The following is a 20,868-nucleotide window of genomic DNA, read 5'->3' on the forward strand; positions in this document are numbered from 1 at the left end:
CGAGGGAACCGCGTGTTTACGCAGGAGCGCGGGGCGGGACGCCCGGACAGCGCCCTCGCCTCTGCCCCAGGTCACCCAGCCCGGGGCTGCGCTTCGGGGAGGCCTCCTCCGTGACCCGCACCGGCCCCAGAGCGGGGCGGGGCTCCCGCGCAGAAAGGCCCGCCTGCCCCGGGTGCGCACGCTCGAGAGCTCGCTTGTTGGACGCAACGGCCCTACGGGAGGCCTTTGTGGGGGGCGCTTTGCTCGCTGTGGGTGTTACTGGCATATGCAGGTAGGAAAGGAATCTAGACCCTGAAGTGAAAAATAGTCTAAATTTCGATAGCTTAAGCTTGAGGGGCAGAATAATTTAAACCAGGTGTTCGCAAACTTGAGCGTGCAACAGAGTCACCTAGGGCCTTGTTAAAACACAAGTGACTGGGCCCAACCCCGGAGTTTCAGGTCTGGGGGCCTGTCGGAGAATCTGCCTCTCTAACAAGTTCGCAGGTGGTGATGATGTTGCTGGTCCGAGGACCACACTGAGAGCCGCTGCTGTGGGCTTGTTAAAAGGCAGATTCACTGGCCCACTCCCAGGATTACTGAGGGTGGGCCCATGAATCTAAACCCAATAGGTGATTCTGATACAGGTGCTCTGAGGAGCTGGATATGCATCTTGGAGGCAGGACGTCACCTTGTTTTCAAGGGCCAAGACCTCAGGACCATAATTGGCTCACCTATGTGTGTAGGGGGAGAAGGCTGCTGGCAGCCTTCATTAATTCTCTGGAACGTAGTGTATTTTGAGTCTAAGGTGCTGCCAGCCAGGCAGATGCAGCTCCAGGTATCCGGCTGGAATCTACTAGAACAGGAAGGGCCTGGCTGTCCAGGGAAGCTGCATCTCAAGTTTCTGGGCATGGCCTCTAATGGAAGAAAGTGTGATAAACCCTCAGGTTCTCTAAAGCAGTGGTTTGCATACCGTGGGCCCTGGACCAACAGGATCAGCATGACCTGGGAACTTGTAGACATGCAGATTCTCAGGCCCTTCCCCAAATCTACTGAATCTGAAACTCTGGGGGTGGGGCCCAGCCATATGCCCTGCAAGTGATTCTGATGCACAGTCAAGTGTGGGAAACACTGCTCTAAAGAATGACTAGTACACTCGCAGGTCTTAGAGTCAATGATATTAGTGGTTGGGTGCTTATTTCAACTGAGGAAAAGCATCCTACCGGACATTTACAGCATAAATAGAAGTTCATTTAACTTAGTGATAAACTAAGCACTATAACATTTTGAGCCAGATAAATCTTTCCTGTGGGGGCTACCCTATGCATTGTGGATGGTTAGCAGCATCCCTAGGCATTGTGGGATGGTTAGCAGCATCCCTAGCCTCTACCCACGAGATGCCAGTGGTGACAATGAAAAATGTCTCCAGAGGTTGCCAAATGTCCCTGGGGGTAGGAGTGGGAAACAACCTCAGCTGAGAACCACTGAATTAAGACAAAAACATATAGTAGATTAATTTATTTAGCAAATCTTCCTCATGCTAGATTTTCAGAAACAACAAAAACAACAGAGGATTCCAGCTCAAAGAACCTTACAGTTTTAGGCAAACACAAATATATTGCAATGTCATAAGTGTTGTTAAAAAATATTGAATGAAATTCTATGGAGGTAACTAACTTTTCCTAGGGTAGCTGATGAAGATTTCTCACAAGAGCTGACATTGGACTCTCCAAAAAAAGAAGAAAAGGAAGGATATTTGTTGCATGTGCAAAGTCTAAAGGTTAGCATCTAAGTACTTGACTCTCTTGTATCGGTGAGAAGTGTCTGTATTCTACGGTACAGGGTAGGGAGTGAAGAGGGAAATAAATGGTAAAAGTTGATTGGGGCTCTCTCAGAGAGGACTGGCATGCTGTGTTATGGAGATTGAACTTCGTCAGGGGAAGATGGGGTAATGACATTAGCCCTTGAAGGGGTTTAAGCAAGGGAGGGTGATGATCTGGTGCAATTCAGAAAGATAAGAGTGACCTCACGCTCTCCTGGTGTTCTTCCTTCCTTGTTTGCCTCAGTGTCTTCTGCCAGGTTATCTTCTACCTGCCTTTAAATGCCGGAGTCCATCAAGGCTTAGTCCTCGCCTCCTCCGGACTTCCTCTCTCATCTCACTAACACCTGGAGCTTTGAAAACTACCTATATATTCATAACTCCAAATTATATCTCCAGCCTCAAACTGTATATCTTGCTACTTGGCATTTCTTCTTGGTGTGAAAAACACCTCAAACTCAACGTAACCAAAATGGAATTCATGATCTTCCCTCCACTTTTCCTAAAAACCTTGGTCCTCAATATTTTCTGTCTCAGAAAATGGCACCATCTTCCATCTAGCTTACAAGCCAAAAACTTAGGATTCTTTCTACATAAATTCCTCTTCCTCACCACCAGCCCATGTCCAATCCGTTGAGACATCCTGGGGGTTCTACTTGTTAAATATCTTTGTATCCACTCACTTCCTCCATCACTTTGTCCTCCACCTGAATCTTAGCTCTCGCCCTCTCTTCTTTGGACTACTCCTGTCACCTCCTAACTGGTCTCCCCACATCCACCCCCTATTCCCCCCTGGAGGCAGAATGCTCTTTTAAATAAAATAAATTCGATCATTCCATTCACTTATTTAAACTCCTCTAATGGCTTTCTCTGTTGAATTTATGATAAGGACCCCAATCCTTAATTTTTCCTACAAGGCACTGCATGAGATGACATCTGCTTCCTTTCTAGGCTCATTTGGGGCCACTTTCCGTTTTTGCTCCCCTCTAGTGACACTGGCCTTTTGTGAGTTCCTTAAACCCCCATCTTAGAGCATTTGCACTTGCTGTCCCCTCTGCCTGAGAGCTTCATTCCCCGCTTCCCCCAGTTCCCTTGAATCCCCGTGTCTGCGTGAGAGTTAGTCTCTCGAGGGAAGCCTTCCTTGGCTTCTTGCACAGAACCAGTCTGTAATTGATTTTTTTTTCTTTTTTTAAGATTGGCACCTGAGCTAACATCTGTTGCCAATCTTCCTTTTTTTTTCTTTTCTTTTCTTTCTCCCTGAAGCCCCCCAGTACATAGTTGCATATTCTAGTTGTAGGTCCTTCTGGCTCTGGGGGATGCCACCTCAGTGTGGCCTGACAAGCGGTGCCGTGTCCAAGCCCAGGATCTGAACCGGCAAAACCCTGGGCCGCCGAAGCGGAGCGCGTGAACTTAACCGCTCGGGCCACAGGGCTGGCCCCTGTAATTATCTTTTTTGGTAAAGTATTGCCTGCCTCTCATTGTAGTCTCTGTGAAGACCAGGACTTTGTCTGTTTGGCTTTTTATTAGATTCTGAGCACTCAGCACTCTGGAAAACTACTAGGTACACACAAAAAAATATTTTTTGAGTGACTGTAGGGGGAGAATCTGGCAACTGGGAGACCAGTTTAGAAAAGGGATTGTAATGGCCCAGAGGAGAAATGAAAGAGTCTGAACTAGGGCATTTACAGTGAGGAAGAGATTTTAAGGAGGTAGTGTATGGCTTAGGGTCTTTGGATATAAGCAGTACAAACAGTGAGGGCACTGTCTCATTTAAGCAAAAGAATTTACTGGAAGGACAGGAGGAGTTCAAATTACAAAAAGGTAGCCTAACAGCCAGCCCCAAGAACAAGAGAAGTCAGGGCAGCTCTGTGGGTAGAGTGAGCAGAAACTAACTGGGGGTGACCTCTTTAGGGCACTATCAGAATAAGTGGCCTTCAACCATTTCTCAGACCTTTGTCATTTCTCTCAGGTCCTGGGGGAGAGAGTCTGATTGGCATAGCCCTTGCCTGGCGCTCCCAGCAAGGTTCCATGCAGGGGATGGATAGTTTCCCAAAGGAAAAGGAGAGTGTTGTTAAGAGAAGGGGAAAGGAATGATGCCAGCCAAATCCACAGACATCCCCCTCAGGAGCATCAACATATAGGATGGCAGGCTGTGAACAAGGAGCCAAGGATGAATCCCAAGTTCTTGGCTCGATGAATGGTGGTACCATTAACCAAGTGAGGGCTTGCAGGAGGAGGGGCACGTTCTGGGAAGCTGATGAGTTTGGTTTGCCCACTAAGTGGTGATCTGCAGTATGGCTCTGCTTCTCAGGATTTAGAGATTTGGGAGATGTCAGCCTGTCTACACGGGAGAAAACCACAGGCATGAGTGTGACGACTTAGGGAGAGGGTATTGAGTGAAGACAGAAAAGAACCATGGATGGAATGTGAGTAGTAGAAATTAAAATGCAGGTAGAGGGAGAAAAGCGAGGTGGGTGAGTGAAATATTTAATGAGGTATATTTGGCTAACTGGGAAATCAGCTGTCCTGTGGTTTTGGTTTTGTTTTGCTTTTCAGAAAAGAGGACAAGGTAATTGTCTCAGCCTCTTCTCAGGAAAGTTGCACTAATGATGATGTCAGTGCTCTCCTTTTCCTCCAGGTGGGGACCTAACAGGCCTTTCATGTATTTCAGAGCTCAGAGAAGTTGCCAGGTAGAGGAGACTCACCTGTTAAGCGTGGGCCCAGGCAGGTAATTAAAATAGATTGGTTAACAAGTTTTGCTAATCACACTGCAGTCCTCCTGCCAGCAGCATCAGCATCACCTGAGAGCTTGTCAGAACTGCCCCATCCCACACCCAATAAATGAGACTGCAGATTAAGATCCCCAGGTAATTCATACCCACATTGACATACAAGAAGCACTGCCGTAAGGAGGGATGGTATGGAACTTGCGAGTTCTGAGGGTTGAAAAGAAGGATACTCCAATTCTTATGGAGTCTAGAGGACTTGGAGCAAAAATCATTGTGCAATTCACGTGCAGACCAGATGGATTCGGGCCCACACATTTATAGCACCTGGTGGGTACTAATGGGGACTGGGTACTAACCTATGGCCTGGAAAGCCTCAGTGAGTGGCTCTGTGGCTGAACTCAGCACCAAGGGAGTGGAGTTCCTGCTCTAAAATGCACCATACTTGCCTGCCAGGAGCAAGCAGCAGCGTCCACCATGGCTTGTATAAACCCTTGGGTGACCGTTCGATCTGGCAGTTAGGTCAAGCATGGTTTCCAATGAGTCATGAGCTGGAAACCAGATTGCAATAGTTGAATAGCAAATGGGAGGCGAGAAAATGTTCCCAGTGAGCAGAGTCAGGAATCTGGACGCTTGACTACAAAGGCAAGGAAATCAGGGTGACAGCAAGCTAGAGAGGGAAAGTGGACAAGGAATGTTTGTTTCACTTTGTTTATGATGAGCACATTTCAGTACTTAGAGGAGGAACCAGTGAGGGGAAGGAGGTTGCTTGAAAGAGTTAATTGATGAGGCAAGACCTTTACTCAGATGGGAAGGGACAGAGGTGGGCAGTATTGAGAAGGGAAAATAGGGCTCTGTGACTGATTAGACATGTGCAGGCGAGAGGAGTCAATTTCCCTACTGTTTTTGACTCTAAGGGAGACGGGCTGAAGTGCAGATGGAATGAATATTATTGCAAGGATTTGGCTCTGGTTTGGATTAGAATTTAGGGAGATTTAGGCAATATTTATTTTTTAATGTTCAAGAAATCTAAGAGTTTTGTTAAGGTACCAGATCTTGGAACAAGTGCAGGAGGGAATACTGGACTCGGGGCCGGAGGTCCTAGAGTCACGGCCTCTAAGGTGACCTTGGGACAGTTATTTAACAGGTCCGACTTGCGTTTCCCTCAGATACATATATAAATGGGGTAAACACCCCGCATGCTGTTGGTGGGGCAGGGGGTGCAGTGGATACGGGGGTGCGCTGTCTCTAGAGAATTTTAAAACAATAATAAAACCGACTAAAAGTCAGTCTGCTTTTTCTTCTCACCACGTGCTGACAATTCTAAAGAATGTTAGTGATAAAATCTCCCCACTCTTGGTCGCCATGGGAGAATAACACCCATTTCATGGTGTATGTCATTAAAGTGGAGGAGATGTGTGTGGCAGTTACAAAATACTATAAAATGTAACTTTTAAACAATGTATGTATCTTTTTTTCAAATTAATGTGACGTGAAATTTGAAGAGAAAATAGTGGTTCTGTTTTTGTTTTTTTTAAAAAAAAGTACAGCACATCTCCCTAATCTGTAGGAATCTTCCTGGTCATATTGACTTAGTGTCATTTTTTGTAAGTCTGGCTAGGGGTGTGTCAATTTTGTTTATCTTCTCAAAGAACGAGCTCTTTGTTTCACTGGTCCTTTCTACTGTGTTTGTTTCCATTGCATTTATTTCTGCTCTGATTTTTATTATTTGCCTCCTTCTGCTGACTTTGGGCTTATGTTCTTCTTTTCCTAATTCAGTTAGGTGTAGTTTGAGATTACTTATTTGGGGATTTTTCGTGTTTGTTAGGAATAATGTCATTTTTTGGAAGTAAGTGATTTCTTTACCACAAAATTTTATAGAAAATGAGTGGAAAACATCTTAAGTGTTTTTGTGTAATAAGGAAATCAAGCACATTAACTTTATAGCCCTCACGTTGGTCAGGTAATTCAGTCCCAGACCTAACACCTGGGTCTATACAGACTTGCTGGATGACAAAGCCAGTTCAAATGAATTAATTACTTCAGTTTCTGTATGCTGAGAAAAAAATACTATCACTTACCTCACAAAAGAGTCTACTGAATATTGAGAGCACCACATGTGGAATAATTTTTTAATACTTCATTTTATAATGACTGATAATGATCAAATTTTATTTTTAACAGGCTCACAGACAATTAACTAGCAAGAATGTCAACAGTTAACATTTCTTTCATGTTTTAAATCTACCTGGCACGTAGCTGGGAGAGGATGAGACTCACCCCACGGTAGTGATTCATTGATTGATATTTCCTGTGTACCTGTATTTCAATAATGCAATAAACAATCTCTATTGTAAAAGCCTTAAAGACACAGCAAAAGTCTAATGATTAGTTGGTGTTCTCATGTCAGTTTATCAGGCTTCAGTTACCTGGGTGTAGGATCTGGGCTGTGCACCACAGAGAGCATCCCAGCAGCAGCTAGAACAACATTGACCCAAAGAAGCTGACCCGCCCCCACTCTCTTCCACGCTATACTCACTAAGGGTAGAGTACCTTATAATAATCCGTCTAACTTACATGCTGCTCAGAGAAGACGCCATTATTTTGCTCGAACCTGGAAGACTAAAGTAATGAACTTCTTGTGAGGGCTACAATTCAAGCTATTATTCAAGCATTTGAACAATATTCAAGCAATCTTTAACATATTTTAGTAATTACCATAGAGTATTATTTTAAAAGTAACAATTAAGGTTTTAGTTTTACCTGACATATAATAACAAGAAAAATATTCTGAATTTTTGGCATTTTGTTTGCTACATATACCAATACACATGTGCAAATATGAGGTATAATGACATTTAGCCACAGCATACTATTTTAAAAAGAATGGAAGTTGGCTTACATTTACAATTTGGATAGCTTTCCACATAATTCAGAGAAAAATTAATTACAATTATTGCTTTAAGAAGGAAGCCTTTAAAAGCCATAGAAGTCACTTGAGAAGAAATCCATCCCTCAGTGGGTCATCGTCTTCGATTGTAAAACTTGCTGTACCTGTGTAGTGGGCTTGTCCAGATACTTCCACTATAACAGCTTTAAAATCACCACATTTTGCTTCCTGAAAAAAGATGAAAGGAGTATAGTATCAAAATACTTCACTCTTGTTGTATGTGGCCTAAAAGCTGTATTCTTGATTTTTATCATTTTATTATTGTTGTTTATTGTGGTAACATTGGTTTATAACATTATATAAATTTCAGGTGTACATCATTACATTTCAGTTTCTGTGTAGATTACATCATGTTCACCACCCAAAGACTAATTACCATCCATCACCACACATTTGTGCCTAATCACCCCTTTTACCCTCTTCCCTCCCAGCTTCCCCTCTGGGAACCACCAGTCCAATCTCTGTTTTTATGTGTTGTTGTTTTCATCTTCTACTTATGAGTGAGATCATATGGTATTTGACTTTCTCCCTCTGACTTATGTCTCTTAGCATAATACCCTCAAGTTCCATCCATGTTGTCACAAATGGCTGGATTTCATCATTTCTCATGGCTGAGTAGTATTCCATTGTGTATATATATATATATATATATATATATATATATACACATATACACACAATATATACATCTTCTTTATCCATTCGTCCCTTGATGGGCACCTAGGTTGCTTCCAAGTCTTGGCTATTGTGAATAGTGCTGCAGTGAATATAGAGGTGCATGTATCTTTATGCATTTGTGTTTTCATGTTCTTTGGATAAGTACCCAGCAGTGGAGTAGCTGGATCCTATGGTAGTTCCCCTCAATTTTTTGAGGAATCTCCATACTGTTTTTCATAGTGGCTGCACCAGTTTGCACTGCCACCAGCAGTGTAGAGAGTTCCCTTTTCTCTGCATCCTCTCCAACACTTATTATTTCCTGTCTTGTTAATTATAGCCATTCTGACAGGCATGAGGTGATATCTCATTGTAGGTTTGATTTACATTTGCCTGATAATTAGTGATGTTGAACATCTTTTCATGTGCCTGATCCGTATATCTTCTTTGGAGAAATGTCTGTTCAGATCTTTTGCCCATTTTTTAATTAGGTTGTTGGTCTTTTTATTGGGAAGTACGAGTTATTTATATATTTCAGATATTAACCCCTTATCTGATATATGCTTTACAAATATCTTCTCCCAATTGTTAGGTTGTCTTTTCATTTTGTTGATTGTTCCCTTTGCTGTGCAGAAGCTTTTTAGTTTGATGTAGTCCCATTTGTTTACTTTTTCTATTGTTTCTCTTGTCTAGTCAGACATGGTACTTGCAAATATGCTGCTAAGACTGATGTTGAAGACCGTACTTTTCTTCTAGAAGTTTCTTGGTTTCAGATCTTACATTCAAGTCTTTAATTCTTTTTGAGTTTATTTTTGTGAATGGGGTAAGAGAATGGTCTACTTTCATTCTTTTGCACGTGGCTGTCCAGTTTTCCCAACACCGTTTATCGACGAGACTTTCCTTTCTCTATTGTATGTTCTTGGCTCCTGTGTGGAAAATTAGCTGTCCAAAGATGTGTGGGTTTATTTCTGGGCTCTCGATTTTGATGCATTGATCTTTGTGTCTGTTTTTCTACCAGTACCACGCTGTTCTGGTTACTATAGCTTTGTAGTATATTTTGAAATCAGGGAGTGTGATACCTCCAGCTTTGTTCTTTTTCCTCAGGATTGCTTTGGCTATTTGGGGCCTTTTGTTTTTCTGTACAAATTTTATGATCCTTTGTTCTATTTCTGTGAAAAATGTCGTTGGAACTTTGATAGGGATTGCATTGCTTTAGGAAGTATGGACGTTTTAACTATGTTAATTCTTCCAATCCAAGAACACAGAATATCTTCCCACTTCTTTGTGTCTTCTTCAATTTCTTTCAACAATGTTTTATAGTTTCCAGCTTCTTTCACCTCTTTGTCAAGTTTATTCTTGGCTATCTTGTTGTTTTTGTTGCAATTGTAAATGGGATGGTATTCTTAATTTCTCTTTCTGCTACTTTGTTGTTAGTGTATAGAAATGCAACTGACTTTTGTGTGTTGATTTTGTATCCTGCAACTTTACTGTAAACATTTATTATTTCTAACAGATTTTTGGTGGATTCTTTAGGGGTTTCTATATATAAAATCATGTCATCTGCAAATAGTGACAGTTTCACTTCTTCCTTTCCATGTTTAATCCCTTTTATTTCTTTTTCTTGCCTGACTGCTCTGGCTAGGACTTCCAATACTATGTTAAATAAGAGTGGTGAAAGTGAGCATCCTTGTCTGGTTCCTGTTCTTAGAGGGATAGCTTTCAGTTTTTCTACATTGAAAATGATATTAGCTTTATGTTTGTCATATATAGGCTTTATTATGTTGAGGTATTTTCCTTCTATCCCCATTTTATTTTGAGTTTTTCCCATAAATGGATGCTGTATCTTCTCAAATGCTTTCTCTCCATCTATTGAGATGATCATGAGGTTTTTATTCTTCATTTTGTTAATGTGGTATATCACGTTGATTGATTTGCAGATGTTGAACCATCCCTGCATTCCTGGAATAAATCCCAGTTGATCATGGTGTATGATCTTTTTAATGTATTGTTGTATTTGATTTGCTAGTATTTGTTGAGGATTTTTGCATCCAATGTTCATCAGTGATATTGGCCTGTAATTTTCGTATTTTGTGTTGTCCTTGTCTGATTTTGGTATCAGGGTGCTGTTGGCTTCGTAGAATGAGTTAGGAAGCTTCGCCTCGTCTTCAATTTTTTGGAAGAGTTGGAGAAGGATAGGTATTAAGTCTCCTTTGAATGTTTGGTAGAATTCACCAGGGAAGCTGTCTGGTCCTGGACATTTACTTTTGGGGAGGTTTTTGATTACTGTTTCGATCTCCTTACTGATGATTGCTCTATTCAAATTCTCTATTTCTTCTTGATCCAGTTTTGGAAGGTTGCATGATTGTAAGAATTTATCCATTTCTTCTAGATTATCCAATTTGTTGGCATATAGCTTTTCATAGTATTCTCTTATAAGCTTTTGTATTTGAGCTGTCTTTTGTAATTTCTCCTCTTTCATTTCTGACTTATTTAAGCCTTCTCTCTTTTTTTCTTGGTGAGTCTAATTAAAGGTTTGTCAATTTTGCTTATCTGTTCAAAGAACCAGCTCTTAGTTTCATTGATTTTTTCTTTTTAGTCTCTGTTTCATTTACTTCTGCTCTGATTTTTATTATTTCCTTCCTTCTACTCATTTTGGGCTTTGCTTCTTCTTCTTTTTCCAGTTCCTTTAGGTATACTGTTGGATTGTTTATTGAGATTTTTCTTGTTTGTTGAGGTAGGCCTGTATTGCTATAAACTTCCCTCTTGGAACCGCTTTTGCTGTATCCCATAAATTTTGGCATGTTATACTTTCATTTTCATTTGTCTCCAGGTATTTTTCGATCTCTCCTTTGATTTCTTCATTTACCCAGTATTTGTTCAGTAGCATTTTATTTAATCTCCACATATTTTTTATTATTTTAAAGAAAACCCAAGAGTTAATCCTTTAGGCAATGGAAGGTTTTTAAGGAGAGTGACCTTATCAGATTTGGGTTTTAGATAAGCTTAGCTGCAAAGTAGGGGGCAAATTGAAGAGGAGAAAGACTAGACACTCAGAGACCCATTAAGAGGAAACTTTAATTCATTGATTGAATCTGGAGTCACTAGCATAGTTTATAGTGAGGATGGAGAAGAACAAAATATAGAGACAGAACTGGAGAAGTGACAGACTTGGGAATTAATGCGTGTGGGAGGCGAGGAATAGGAATAAGTTAGATGTGACCATGGTTTCTAGTTTGGAAGGGAAGCTTGTGCTACCACTAACCAAGATGGGGAATGAGACAGGAGAACACTTTTAGGAAGGAAGGAAGAACTCCTTAACAACTTGAGTTTGAGATATCTCTAGGATGATCATTTCGAGATGAGTTTAGTGGACAGTTGGGAATACAAGTAGGGTCAGGAGAGAGGCACAGGCTGGCATGTAGACATGAAGGTTTGGGAGTCATCAGCAGCAGGTGGTTGGACATGAAGCTTTACAAGTGGGTGAAATTGCCCAGTGGCATCAAATTGCAGATGAGATGAGAAGGAAGCTAAGGGGAAACTTCTGGGGACCCCTAGATGGAAGGACAGGGAAAGGAAGTGGGGCTGGGAAAGAGATGGAGAAGATACCATCAGAGAGCCCGGGAGAGCCCAGACAGAGGGAAGGAGTTCAGTGCCAGGGAAGATCTTCTGGCAAGTACGATTAGTAACTATAAAAGAAATAACTTCATATCTTAACTACAGAGTACCTTTTTATTTTCTAATTTTTAAAAATGAGAATAACTCAAGCTTAAGGTAAAATGTCAATTATTAGGTTAGAGTACAGTAGTTTTACTATCTTTTTATGAAGCTGCTATAATATAAATCTTCATTGAAAACTTGCTTTGTCTAATGGCAATATAGTAGTGCTTAACAGCCTAAGGTCTGCTTGGAGAGACCCTCGTTCATGGCCTGGCTCCGTGACTCACTAACTGTTTGACCTCTTGTAAATTACCTAAACTCTCTAATGCTCCATGTTATCATCTGTAAAAAAAAAAAAAAAAAAGATAATAACAGTACTAACCTCCTAGGAGTACTATGAGGATTAAATGAGATGGTGTGTGTGGAGTGCTCAGCTTGGAAACTGACACATGGTGACGCAGCCAACAAATGTTGTAGATGATTGTATTACCTTCAATCTCAGACTCCAGGACAGTGTATTCCAAATTTTTGCAAATAACAGAGATGGGTTGGTATCTCATAAGATCACTGTATTATATAGGAATCCCTAACTTTAAAAAACTTCAATTTTTAGGAAAACCAAACTTTAAAAACATCTATGTTAGGATATAAAACTCTTTATTACGATAGAATGTTTGCTATGTTAAAGAGTTCTTTATGAGTAGATTCATTTACTACATGTAAACTGGTCATCTTGTAGTAGATTTTATTTACTACTGTGAGTAGATTCATTAATTAGCTCTGTTAGCATGTTTAAAATTTGATTCTATTAAAAAAATTCTTTCCACAACTTTTCACATCCTATTATATAAAATAAAACACTCCAATAAAATACAAACAAAATCCAAACCCTAAGGGCCAGCCCGGTGGTGCAGCGGTTAAACTTGCACATTCTGCTTTGGCAGACTGGGGTTTGCTGGTTCAGATCCCGGGTGTGGACCTACATACCACTTATCAAGGCATGCTGTGGCAGGTGTACCATATATAAAGTAGAGGAAGATGGGCACAGATGTTAGCTCAGGGCCAGTCTTCCTCAGCAAAAAGAGGAGGATTGGCAGTGGATGTTAGCTCAGGGTTAATCTTCCTAAAAAAAAAAAAAATCCAAACCCTAATTTAGTGGTTCTCAAACATTTTGGTGTCAGGACTGCTTTATACCTTAAGATCAGAGGACTTCAAAGAGTTTTTGTTTACATAGGTTATATCTATCAATATTTAGTATATTAGGAGTTAAAGATATTTGTTCATTAATTCATTTGAAAAATAGTAAATCCTGTTACATGTTAACATAAACAACATATTTTTGTGAAAATAACTGTATTTGCCAAAACAAAAACATTTAATGAGAAAAATGGCATTGTCTTAGGCTTGTGCAAACTCTTTAATGTCTGATTTTACAGCCGACGGCTAGATTCTCCTCTGCTTCTGCTTCCCGTCAGCTGGGATGGCACACGTCACGTGGCCTCCAGAGTACTGGACGCTCGTGAAAGAATGAAAGTGAAGAGCCAATGATGTCTTAGTATTATTATGAATATAGTTTTGACCTTGTGGACCGGTGGAAAGGACCCTGGAGACCTCCAGGGCTTCCCAAACCACACTTTGAGAACCAGTATCCTAGTTGAACACAAGTTTTACAGGCCTGCTTTAAAAGTCTCTTCTGAGAGCTGAGTGAAGAAACTTACCTAATACCGAACTTAGGCTCAAAAGTAACACATTTACAGATGAGAAGCTAAGCGTGTCACTCACCCTCACAGCCTTCCCTGTGAAGACTGAGCCAGTTGCACTGCTTTTGAAGGCTCTGGTCTGGTTCAGTTCCAGAAGCCCTTTGTGATACTGGAGGGCAATTCGGGCTGTCACTCCTGAGCCAGTAGGACTTCTGTCAACCTGTGGAAGAATAAATGAAGGTAGGAGTGTTCCCACTGTTCTGCTTCCATATTACCTGGCTTTGGTGCCAAACACTGCAGGTTTAATACCTGTGCATCTGCAAACACACAGATGTTGGTGGTTGGTTCCTCACTGTGAGCGTCTCTTCCATCTGTTAATATAGTTCCGTACAGAAAGGCAAGGTCTGCACTTTCAGGATGATGAATGTTAAACTGCTGATAACAAAAAAAATTATCACCCACATGTGAAATAAATATTTTGATTCAAATAATGCAGCTGGGGCACTCTTAGACATAACTTTTCAATCTTTATCATTTTTAAAATACCTTTTGGGTCAAGGCACTAAATACTAGAAATGAAGTCTTTGTCTAGATAAATATAGTTTTATTGGAAGTTATGACTCTTATCATACTTTGAGTCCTTTCTAAGGAAGTTGCCCTGCACATACGTAGCCTCTGCTAAAGGAAGAGCCCTCTTTTATACACACAGCCCCCAAACACACATCCTTTGAAACACTGACCCCAGGATGGTCAGTCCACAGGCCGGTAGTGGCTGCTCAAACAGGAGGAGCTAAGGCAGTCGTATCCACAGTCTCAGGAGCTTGAAGGAGATAATGTGGAAGAATCAAGCAATGAGTTTCTAGAGCTGAAGTTAATACCATTGATAGAGAAGGGAGTGTGAGAGGCCATGAGCAAGCAAAAGTTATAACGATGCAGAAGCTATTAGGTGAGAGAAACTATTGGGTTAAAAAAAACCATCTATTGCAAGGATGAAGTCAGTTGGTACCATGAAAAGCAACAGATACACACAGAGAGAAGCAGGCACTGGCTGGGTAGCCAAGTCACGTTAGCGGGAAAGTGGGTAGGCCCAAATGTGCCGTGCTTCCTGTTCTTCTCGAGAGCTCTGGCTCTTGAGCTTTTCCTGGATTTCTGTAACATCTTAGAGTTTTTCTGAGACTACTAACATCTTACTTCCATGTGTATCCTCATAGTTAACACATTCCACTACCACTTACCTGTCATTTAAAGCAGCTGAATAAATTTGAATTCTTAAAATACAAAGAGCCCATCTATAACCGAGTGAATGAGGCCTGCACACTGGATCTTTGTTCTCCGTCCGCTTACAGTCCCTTTGCCCAGCTCCCCTGTAGCACGGTGACAACATGGCACTGATCACAGGTATGCTTCCCCAACTAGACCGAGCTCCCTGAAGGGGGCCTTTGTTCTTCCTTTGTCTCCAGCAACTAGCATGGTGTCTGACACACAATAAATTCTTTGTTAAAAGAGTGAATGAAGGTGAATTGATGTTTATTAATGTCAGCCCCCAAAATAGCCTTTCCCTCCATCCAAAGCAACAGTAGGAATGGTCAGCAATTCCCAAAGTAGTTCTATGGCCTGACTCATCCCTGATAGAACTTTTTCTCAGAATCCCTCTTCCCTCCAAGTCTGCCCTTTGCCACCTTGGTAAGAAGTTCAAGCTTTAATGAGTTCAGAATTACTCCTTATTAAGAAAACTATTCCTTTTCCTCTTTATTTCATTAAAAATAAGGTGAAATTATTTTATGCCAAATTGTTAACTCAAACTATTACCTGTTTGACTAATGAAACAGAAAATTACTATCAATTCAGAGCTTCAGAAGTTACTATGATAAAATAATTCTGCATATTGGTATTGACAGTCCTGGAAAAATGAGAATTTAGAACAAGGATATAGTATATAGTCTCATTTTATTAAGTTATAAATTATGTGAAAGCCTCAGGTATGTTAAATAGGCCTATAAATAATGATTAGTACAAGTAGATTAGACACTATCTTTAACAAGCTCTTTTTTACTTAGAATAATTAAATTCTCATATGCTAAAACATTCAAATACCTCATATGAGCTTTATTTATAGGTTCCAAGTTCAAGGTAAAATGGCAGACTTGTGCTAGAAATGAAAGAATATTCTAGACTTGTTTATTATCTGAACCGATTTTATCGGAATGGTTTTCCCATGCCAAAACTAGAGTTACTTGAGAAGTTAAGTAACTTTTTAGCAATGTAAGAAAAAAATCACTAATTATGAATTTATCTTCTCGTGAAATAAGAGTAATCAGATATAATGAAATCTATTTTGTAAGCTATATTTTACATTCATTATTTTTGCAGAATGACCACATATAGCAAAGGATATGCATTTCAAATTAGTAGAATACTGTATGATACATTTACTATATGTTTAAATAACCACAAATTATATTATGTACATATGTATTAAAGTTAATAATAGTTACCATTTATTGAACATTTATTACAGGCTAGGTGCTATTCTGAGTCCTTTATATGTATCAACTTATTTCATTCTTATAACACCCTATGAAGCAGGTATTTCATAATTTCCATTTTACAGATAGGAAAACTGGGCACATGGAGGTTATGTAACATGTTTAAGGTTACAAAAGTCACAAGTGGCAAAGCTAGAACTCCTAGGGAGTCTTGCTCTGGAGACTAAGATTCAAACCAGTACCCTATTCTTAGTACTGCTAATAATTTAAATATATAGATGTGTAATTTTCCATATAGACGTGTAATTTAGATTCCCCCCATGCCGCCGAGGGGGGCATTTGTTATGATGGCAGCAGCTGTACTGACCTGAGCTTTCACTGCCCCTGTCACTGCAGTCGCTGCATCCACAAGGTCCCTTGTCTTTGCAGAACAAACATCGAGCCCTAACTTTTCAGCACTCACAAAAGCATAAAATGCACCACCATATGCAATGTCCACCACCACCTTTCCATGACCAGGAACATCCACCAGGAGATCTAAAAAAGATATGTTTGAAAATCAATTTGTTTTTAGTGTTTTAGCAATAAAATTCACAGCATTTTTATTTATTTTCTTTGACAGCAATTTCTATTGAGCATCTTTTTTTTTCTGGAAAAGATTCCCCCTGAGCTAACATCTGTTGCCAATCTTCCTCTCTCTTTTTTTTCCCCTTCCCAAAGCCAAAGTACATAGCTGTATATTCTAGTTGTAAGTGCTTCTAGTTCTTCTATGTGACTATGTGAGCCACCACCACAGCTTGGCTACTGACAGACGAGTGGTGTGCTTCAGTGGCCAGGAACTGAACCCAGGCTGCTGAAGCAGAGCGTGCTCAACTTTAACCACTAGGCAATTAGGGTTGGCTCCACAGCATTTTTAATATGTGTATTTGGTGGCGGGGGTGGGGGAGGGAGGGGGGGATGCAGCTTCTTTCTATCATAAGAAGGAATTAAAAAACCCATTTTCAGGATGAGTAAGCATTAGGTAAATAATGGTAGACCTTTAGCTAAGTGCATCTTTCTATTTTTTATTTAATGTTTGCATATGTTATACAACATTTGAATGCCATGTTTTCCCCAAATTACACATACATGTTTGTTCACTATCCTGAGGATCTTTTCTAGGAAACATAATAGAGGCAGAGAGAAAGGGAAAGCCCTGGGACATCAACATGTGAAACTGCGAAGGAGAATGCAGGCCCCCTGCTGTGCTACGAGGGATGGTTTACATAGTGAAAATTTTGGCTCCTATGCACAAATTGGTTTTCTTCAGCTGTAATGTCAAAACAAATGGAAGAAAAAGAGAAATTTTTCTATATAAGTTCTACACAAATACTTAGTCATCTATATATGTTCATCTCATTAAAGTACCCTGCAGGCGCATACTCGGAATAAAGCCACGGTAGCACCACTGACCGCTACAGTATCATTTTGTATCAGTGTTTTTATTTGAGTATTTCAAGTCCATTGCATACCCAAAGTTTCACCTGAAGGTCACTTGTTTGAAATCTTGAATTTGTATTTCCCCAAGGAATGGGGCTGGATGATATTTTGGGATATTAAAACTATTTTACGCCTTCTCACATTTCTTCTCTTCCTCCTCCCAGATTCAGGTGGCATATGGCAGGGGACAGAGAAGGCCTTTGTTTTTGTTTTATGGAAACCTAAGACATCAGGGGAAAGAGACTTGTTGGCCAAGGAGTGTCCTGAAGGGAGACTGTTTCTCCTGGTCAGTCGAGAAATTTCCTCTGGACTGAGTAGAGGCTGAAGGTCCAGAGTGCAGACCTGTGCTGACTTCCCCACAGCACGGGGTGGGGGAGGCTCTGGGCTGTGATGAGACAGCAACCGGGAGGGGGACGCAGGGGGCGGGGCAGAGGCCACAGGGACTGGGGCAGACGATGCTTCGCTGGCTAACTGTGCAAGCTGAGGACCAAAGGCCCTCCTCTGCATGGCCGTGGCACTTTTAAGAAACTTTGTTCACTCATATATGAGAAAAGGGGACAGCATGTGGAGGGAGGTGGCAGAGTCAACCAACAAGGCAGAGCGGGGTCTCAAATTCAGAAATTAAGTTGTGAAAAATAAAATATTTCCTGCATTCCTGAGTTTGCACCCTGAGTCAGACAAAGATCCAGTACGCTATCAGTTACAGGGGGTCCACAGGGCCCTTTTAACATGTGATGTGTCAATCAAAAGAGTGAAACACGCCTCTGGAGCTTAACAGCAAAAGTGAATCAAAAACGTCTTTATCTTGATGCTGGTACAACATGAAAAGCAGGTTTAGTGAAAGAACAAGGAAGTAGATGGAAATCAGGGACCCCTGGAGTGCAGAAAGGTAAGTTAAGTGTGGCTTTGGTGTCCTCATGTGCAAAGTGAAATTGCTATTTCCCCCAAAAGGATTATTTTGAGAATTCCCTGTGATCATGTGTGGGGCCAGCTTGGCACAGATTAGGAACACAATATATGTTAGTATTAAAGCCAAAGTTTAATTTCCAGTGGCAATAGAGCTCTTAGGAGGACCAGGTATTTACATTTGCCGATCAGCACGGTCTTCTCCAAATTTCACTTATTTACTCATTCCACAAATATTCGTTGCCTGCCTACTGTTCTAGCCCGTGAACACAGGCAACAGCCCTCGGATGGAGGGCTTCAGCTGATGGAGCGAAGGTGACCTCCGCAGTCCTCTGAGCGGGGTGCTGCTGTCATCCTCATTCTACCGTGACACTGAGCATGGACTCCCTTTCACCAGGTCACCGAGATGGGGAGGGGCAGAGCAGTGGTTTTGAACACTATCAGTCTGCCTTTCATGCATTTTTCAAAGTAAAGAATTTAGGATTTCGTCGTCTTCATGACTCAAAGTGACCGTGAACGCCCACGGATTACTCACAGTCACACAGTGGGGCCCTCAGGAACTACTGTGCCCGCGGGCCTGGCTGCCCGTGCCCTAACCAAGCCTGGACCAGGAGGTAGTGGGTGAACTTGCTGCAAGCTGCCATTTCCTACAAAATCTAGAGAGTTTCTACTCTGCCGCTGGGGTGGCCGAGGGGGAAACCGGGTAGCAAGACTAGTTAAACGGTTGAGGCTGCTTAGGTGCAATCCTAAACAGGAACTCCTGTCTCCCTCAAGCGCCCTCCAATCCGACGTGACGCCCTTCGCTCCTAAAGGGGAAAGAAGCATCAGTTTCGCAGGGGCGTTCTTCATCCGCGCGTGCGTCAGCTGCCCGAGGTGGCTCTCAGGCTCTCCGACGCCTGGGCTATCGCTGCGTCATTCATGAGCAGGCTAATCTGAAACCCCAATCCTGGAGAAGGATCAAGATCAAACTAACAAAATCATTGATTGGCTTGAAGACCTCCAAGAAAAGGGTGATAACCCTATTCCTGGCTTGACTAAATCAGCGCCCAGCTCACGCCCAGTCAGATCGCTAAAGCGTCCCGACAGAAATCAGCCCTTTGGAGGGCTCTCCCTCTTCGTAAGGATTATAGTTATAGACACCCCGTTTGACAGGACGTACACGCTCTGTACTAGGGAACCCAATGCAACCGTTTAAAGGCTCTGCACTTTCAAAGGTCTAGAGAACTCTAGCAACTCCATATGTTCTGCAGCCTTTCTAGGGATATATTTTCTAAAATTCTACGTACCTTACATACTCTCATTTAATCCTCACAAAACCAATGAGAGAACAAAGAAACAGGCACAGAGAGGTTAAGTAATTTGATTACGGTTGCAGTGCTTTAGGGGGTTGTCAGGATTCGAACGCAGGCAATGTCTGTTCCTGTTATTAAAGAATAAGAGCAGCAACATCCGTATCTTCACAATTTATAAATTGATTCATTTATTCATTCTCATTTAATTCTTTCCCCAAAAGTGGAGAAGACACTTTTTACGCATAAGTTTTAGTAACCCTTCGGGTCAATAAAGCGTCTAGAGAGCGTATTCTCAGCCAGCCGGGAACTACAGTTCACTGGCTGTTCTTTGCTCTTGCCTTGACCCCAGCGAACTTTGCTTTGTCCAACCGCCAGAGCTCTAGGACAGCCTGACAGCGGGAAGGAGGCGCTGAGTAAGGGAAACCCGGAGCTCTGTACTCCTCCCGGAGAGATCTGCGGGATATTCGCATTGCAGGCACCGCCCAAATCCGCATGGCTAGAACGCTAAGACGCGTTTGCACTGCTCTAGAATTAAGCGCAAAGGCTTGTAGGGCGGGTCAGTCGCGCCGCGAGGGCACAGCCCGCAGAGAGCGCGGTGAGCTGCGTGGGAGGTTACCTGCAGCCGGTTACCTGTGGCCAGCGCGAAGGCCGGGACGCTGTGGAAGCGCACCGGGCCGCGGCTGCGGCCGCCCTCGCACTGCACGAAGGCGGCCACCAGCCCGCACGGGCAGTGGATGTTGACGCGGGCCTCGCGGACCCCGGCCGGCGGCGCGGGCACCAGCCCGAAGTCGAGCGCGAAGCGCCCCAGCGCCAGCACCCCGTGGCCGCACATGGAGCTGTAGCCCTCGTTGTGCAGGAACAGGACGCCCAGGTGCGCGTCGGGCAGCTCGCTGGGCACCAGCACGGCCCCGTACATGTCCCGGTGGCCCCGGGGCTCGAGCAGGAGCCGCCGCCGCACGTGGTCCAGGTGTTGGCGCATGTAGCGCCGCTTGGCCAGCAGCGTGGGGCCGACCACCTCGGGACAGCCCGCCAGCACGACGCGCAGCGGCTCGCCGCCCGTGTGCATGTCCACCACCGCCAGCGGCGGAGTGCGCGGGTCGTGCGGGGGCAGCCGCGGCACTGCCAGCGAGCTCTCCATCGTCCGCGTCCGGGAACTGGCCCCCGACCCGCCGCCGCCTCCGCGCGGGCTGGGCTGGCGGCGCGGCCCCCTCGGGGGCGGGGCC

At 42.7% G+C, this 20,868-nt stretch overlaps 1 protein-coding gene and 1 long non-coding RNA gene across 4 annotated transcripts; one reads left to right on the forward strand and one right to left on the reverse strand.

Moving 5' to 3' along the window:
- The first annotated feature begins 63 nt into the window (after positions 1-63).
- On the forward strand, positions 64-17,256 carry LOC139079277 (uncharacterized). 2 transcript variants are annotated; one of them, XR_011532743.1, is made up of 3 exons: positions 180-271; positions 1,663-1,756; positions 17,130-17,256. It is a non-coding gene; the product is annotated as an uncharacterized lncRNA (long non-coding RNA). The 2 variants fall into 2 exon arrangements; XR_011532742.1 differs by lacking the exon at positions 17,130-17,256 and having other exon boundaries at positions 64-271; positions 1,663-5,810.
- Positions 6,640-20,850, reverse strand: L3HYPDH (trans-L-3-hydroxyproline dehydratase). Of its 2 annotated transcripts, none has more exons than XM_070593109.1 (5): positions 20,276-20,850; positions 16,336-16,505; positions 13,792-13,914; positions 13,565-13,702; positions 6,640-7,639 (listed from the first exon to the last, which is right to left on the reverse strand). In XM_070593109.1, exons 1-5 carry the CDS (start codon positions 20,781-20,783, stop codon positions 7,514-7,516), a joined length of 1,065 nt encoding a protein of 354 aa, XP_070449210.1. In that variant the 5' UTR covers positions 20,784-20,850; the 3' UTR covers positions 6,640-7,513. The 2 variants fall into 2 exon arrangements, with proteins under 2 accessions (XP_070449210.1, XP_070449209.1); XM_070593108.1 differs by having other exon boundaries at positions 13,792-13,917; positions 20,276-20,828.
- Positions 20,851-20,868: the final 18 nt, after the last annotated feature.

The sequence above is a fragment of the Equus przewalskii genome, chromosome 25 (genome assembly GCF_037783145.1).
Source record: "Equus przewalskii isolate Varuska chromosome 25, EquPr2, whole genome shotgun sequence".
NCBI classification, from domain to species: domain Eukaryota; kingdom Metazoa; phylum Chordata; class Mammalia; order Perissodactyla; family Equidae; genus Equus; species Equus przewalskii.

Coding starts and splice junctions, on each gene's coding strand:
- L3HYPDH (XM_070593108.1), bottom strand. CDS start 20,783: ATGGAGAGCTCGCTGGCAGTGCCGCGGCTGCCCCCGCACGACCCGCGC. Junction 16,506..20,275: donor GGCCTTCGCGCTGGCCACAG/GTAACCGGCTGC, acceptor TATCTTTTTTAG/ATCTCCTGGTGGATGTTCCT. Junction 7,640..13,564: donor TCACAGGGAAGGCTGTGAGG/GTGAGTGACACG, acceptor ATCTTTTTTCAG/GAAGCAAAATGTGGTGATTT.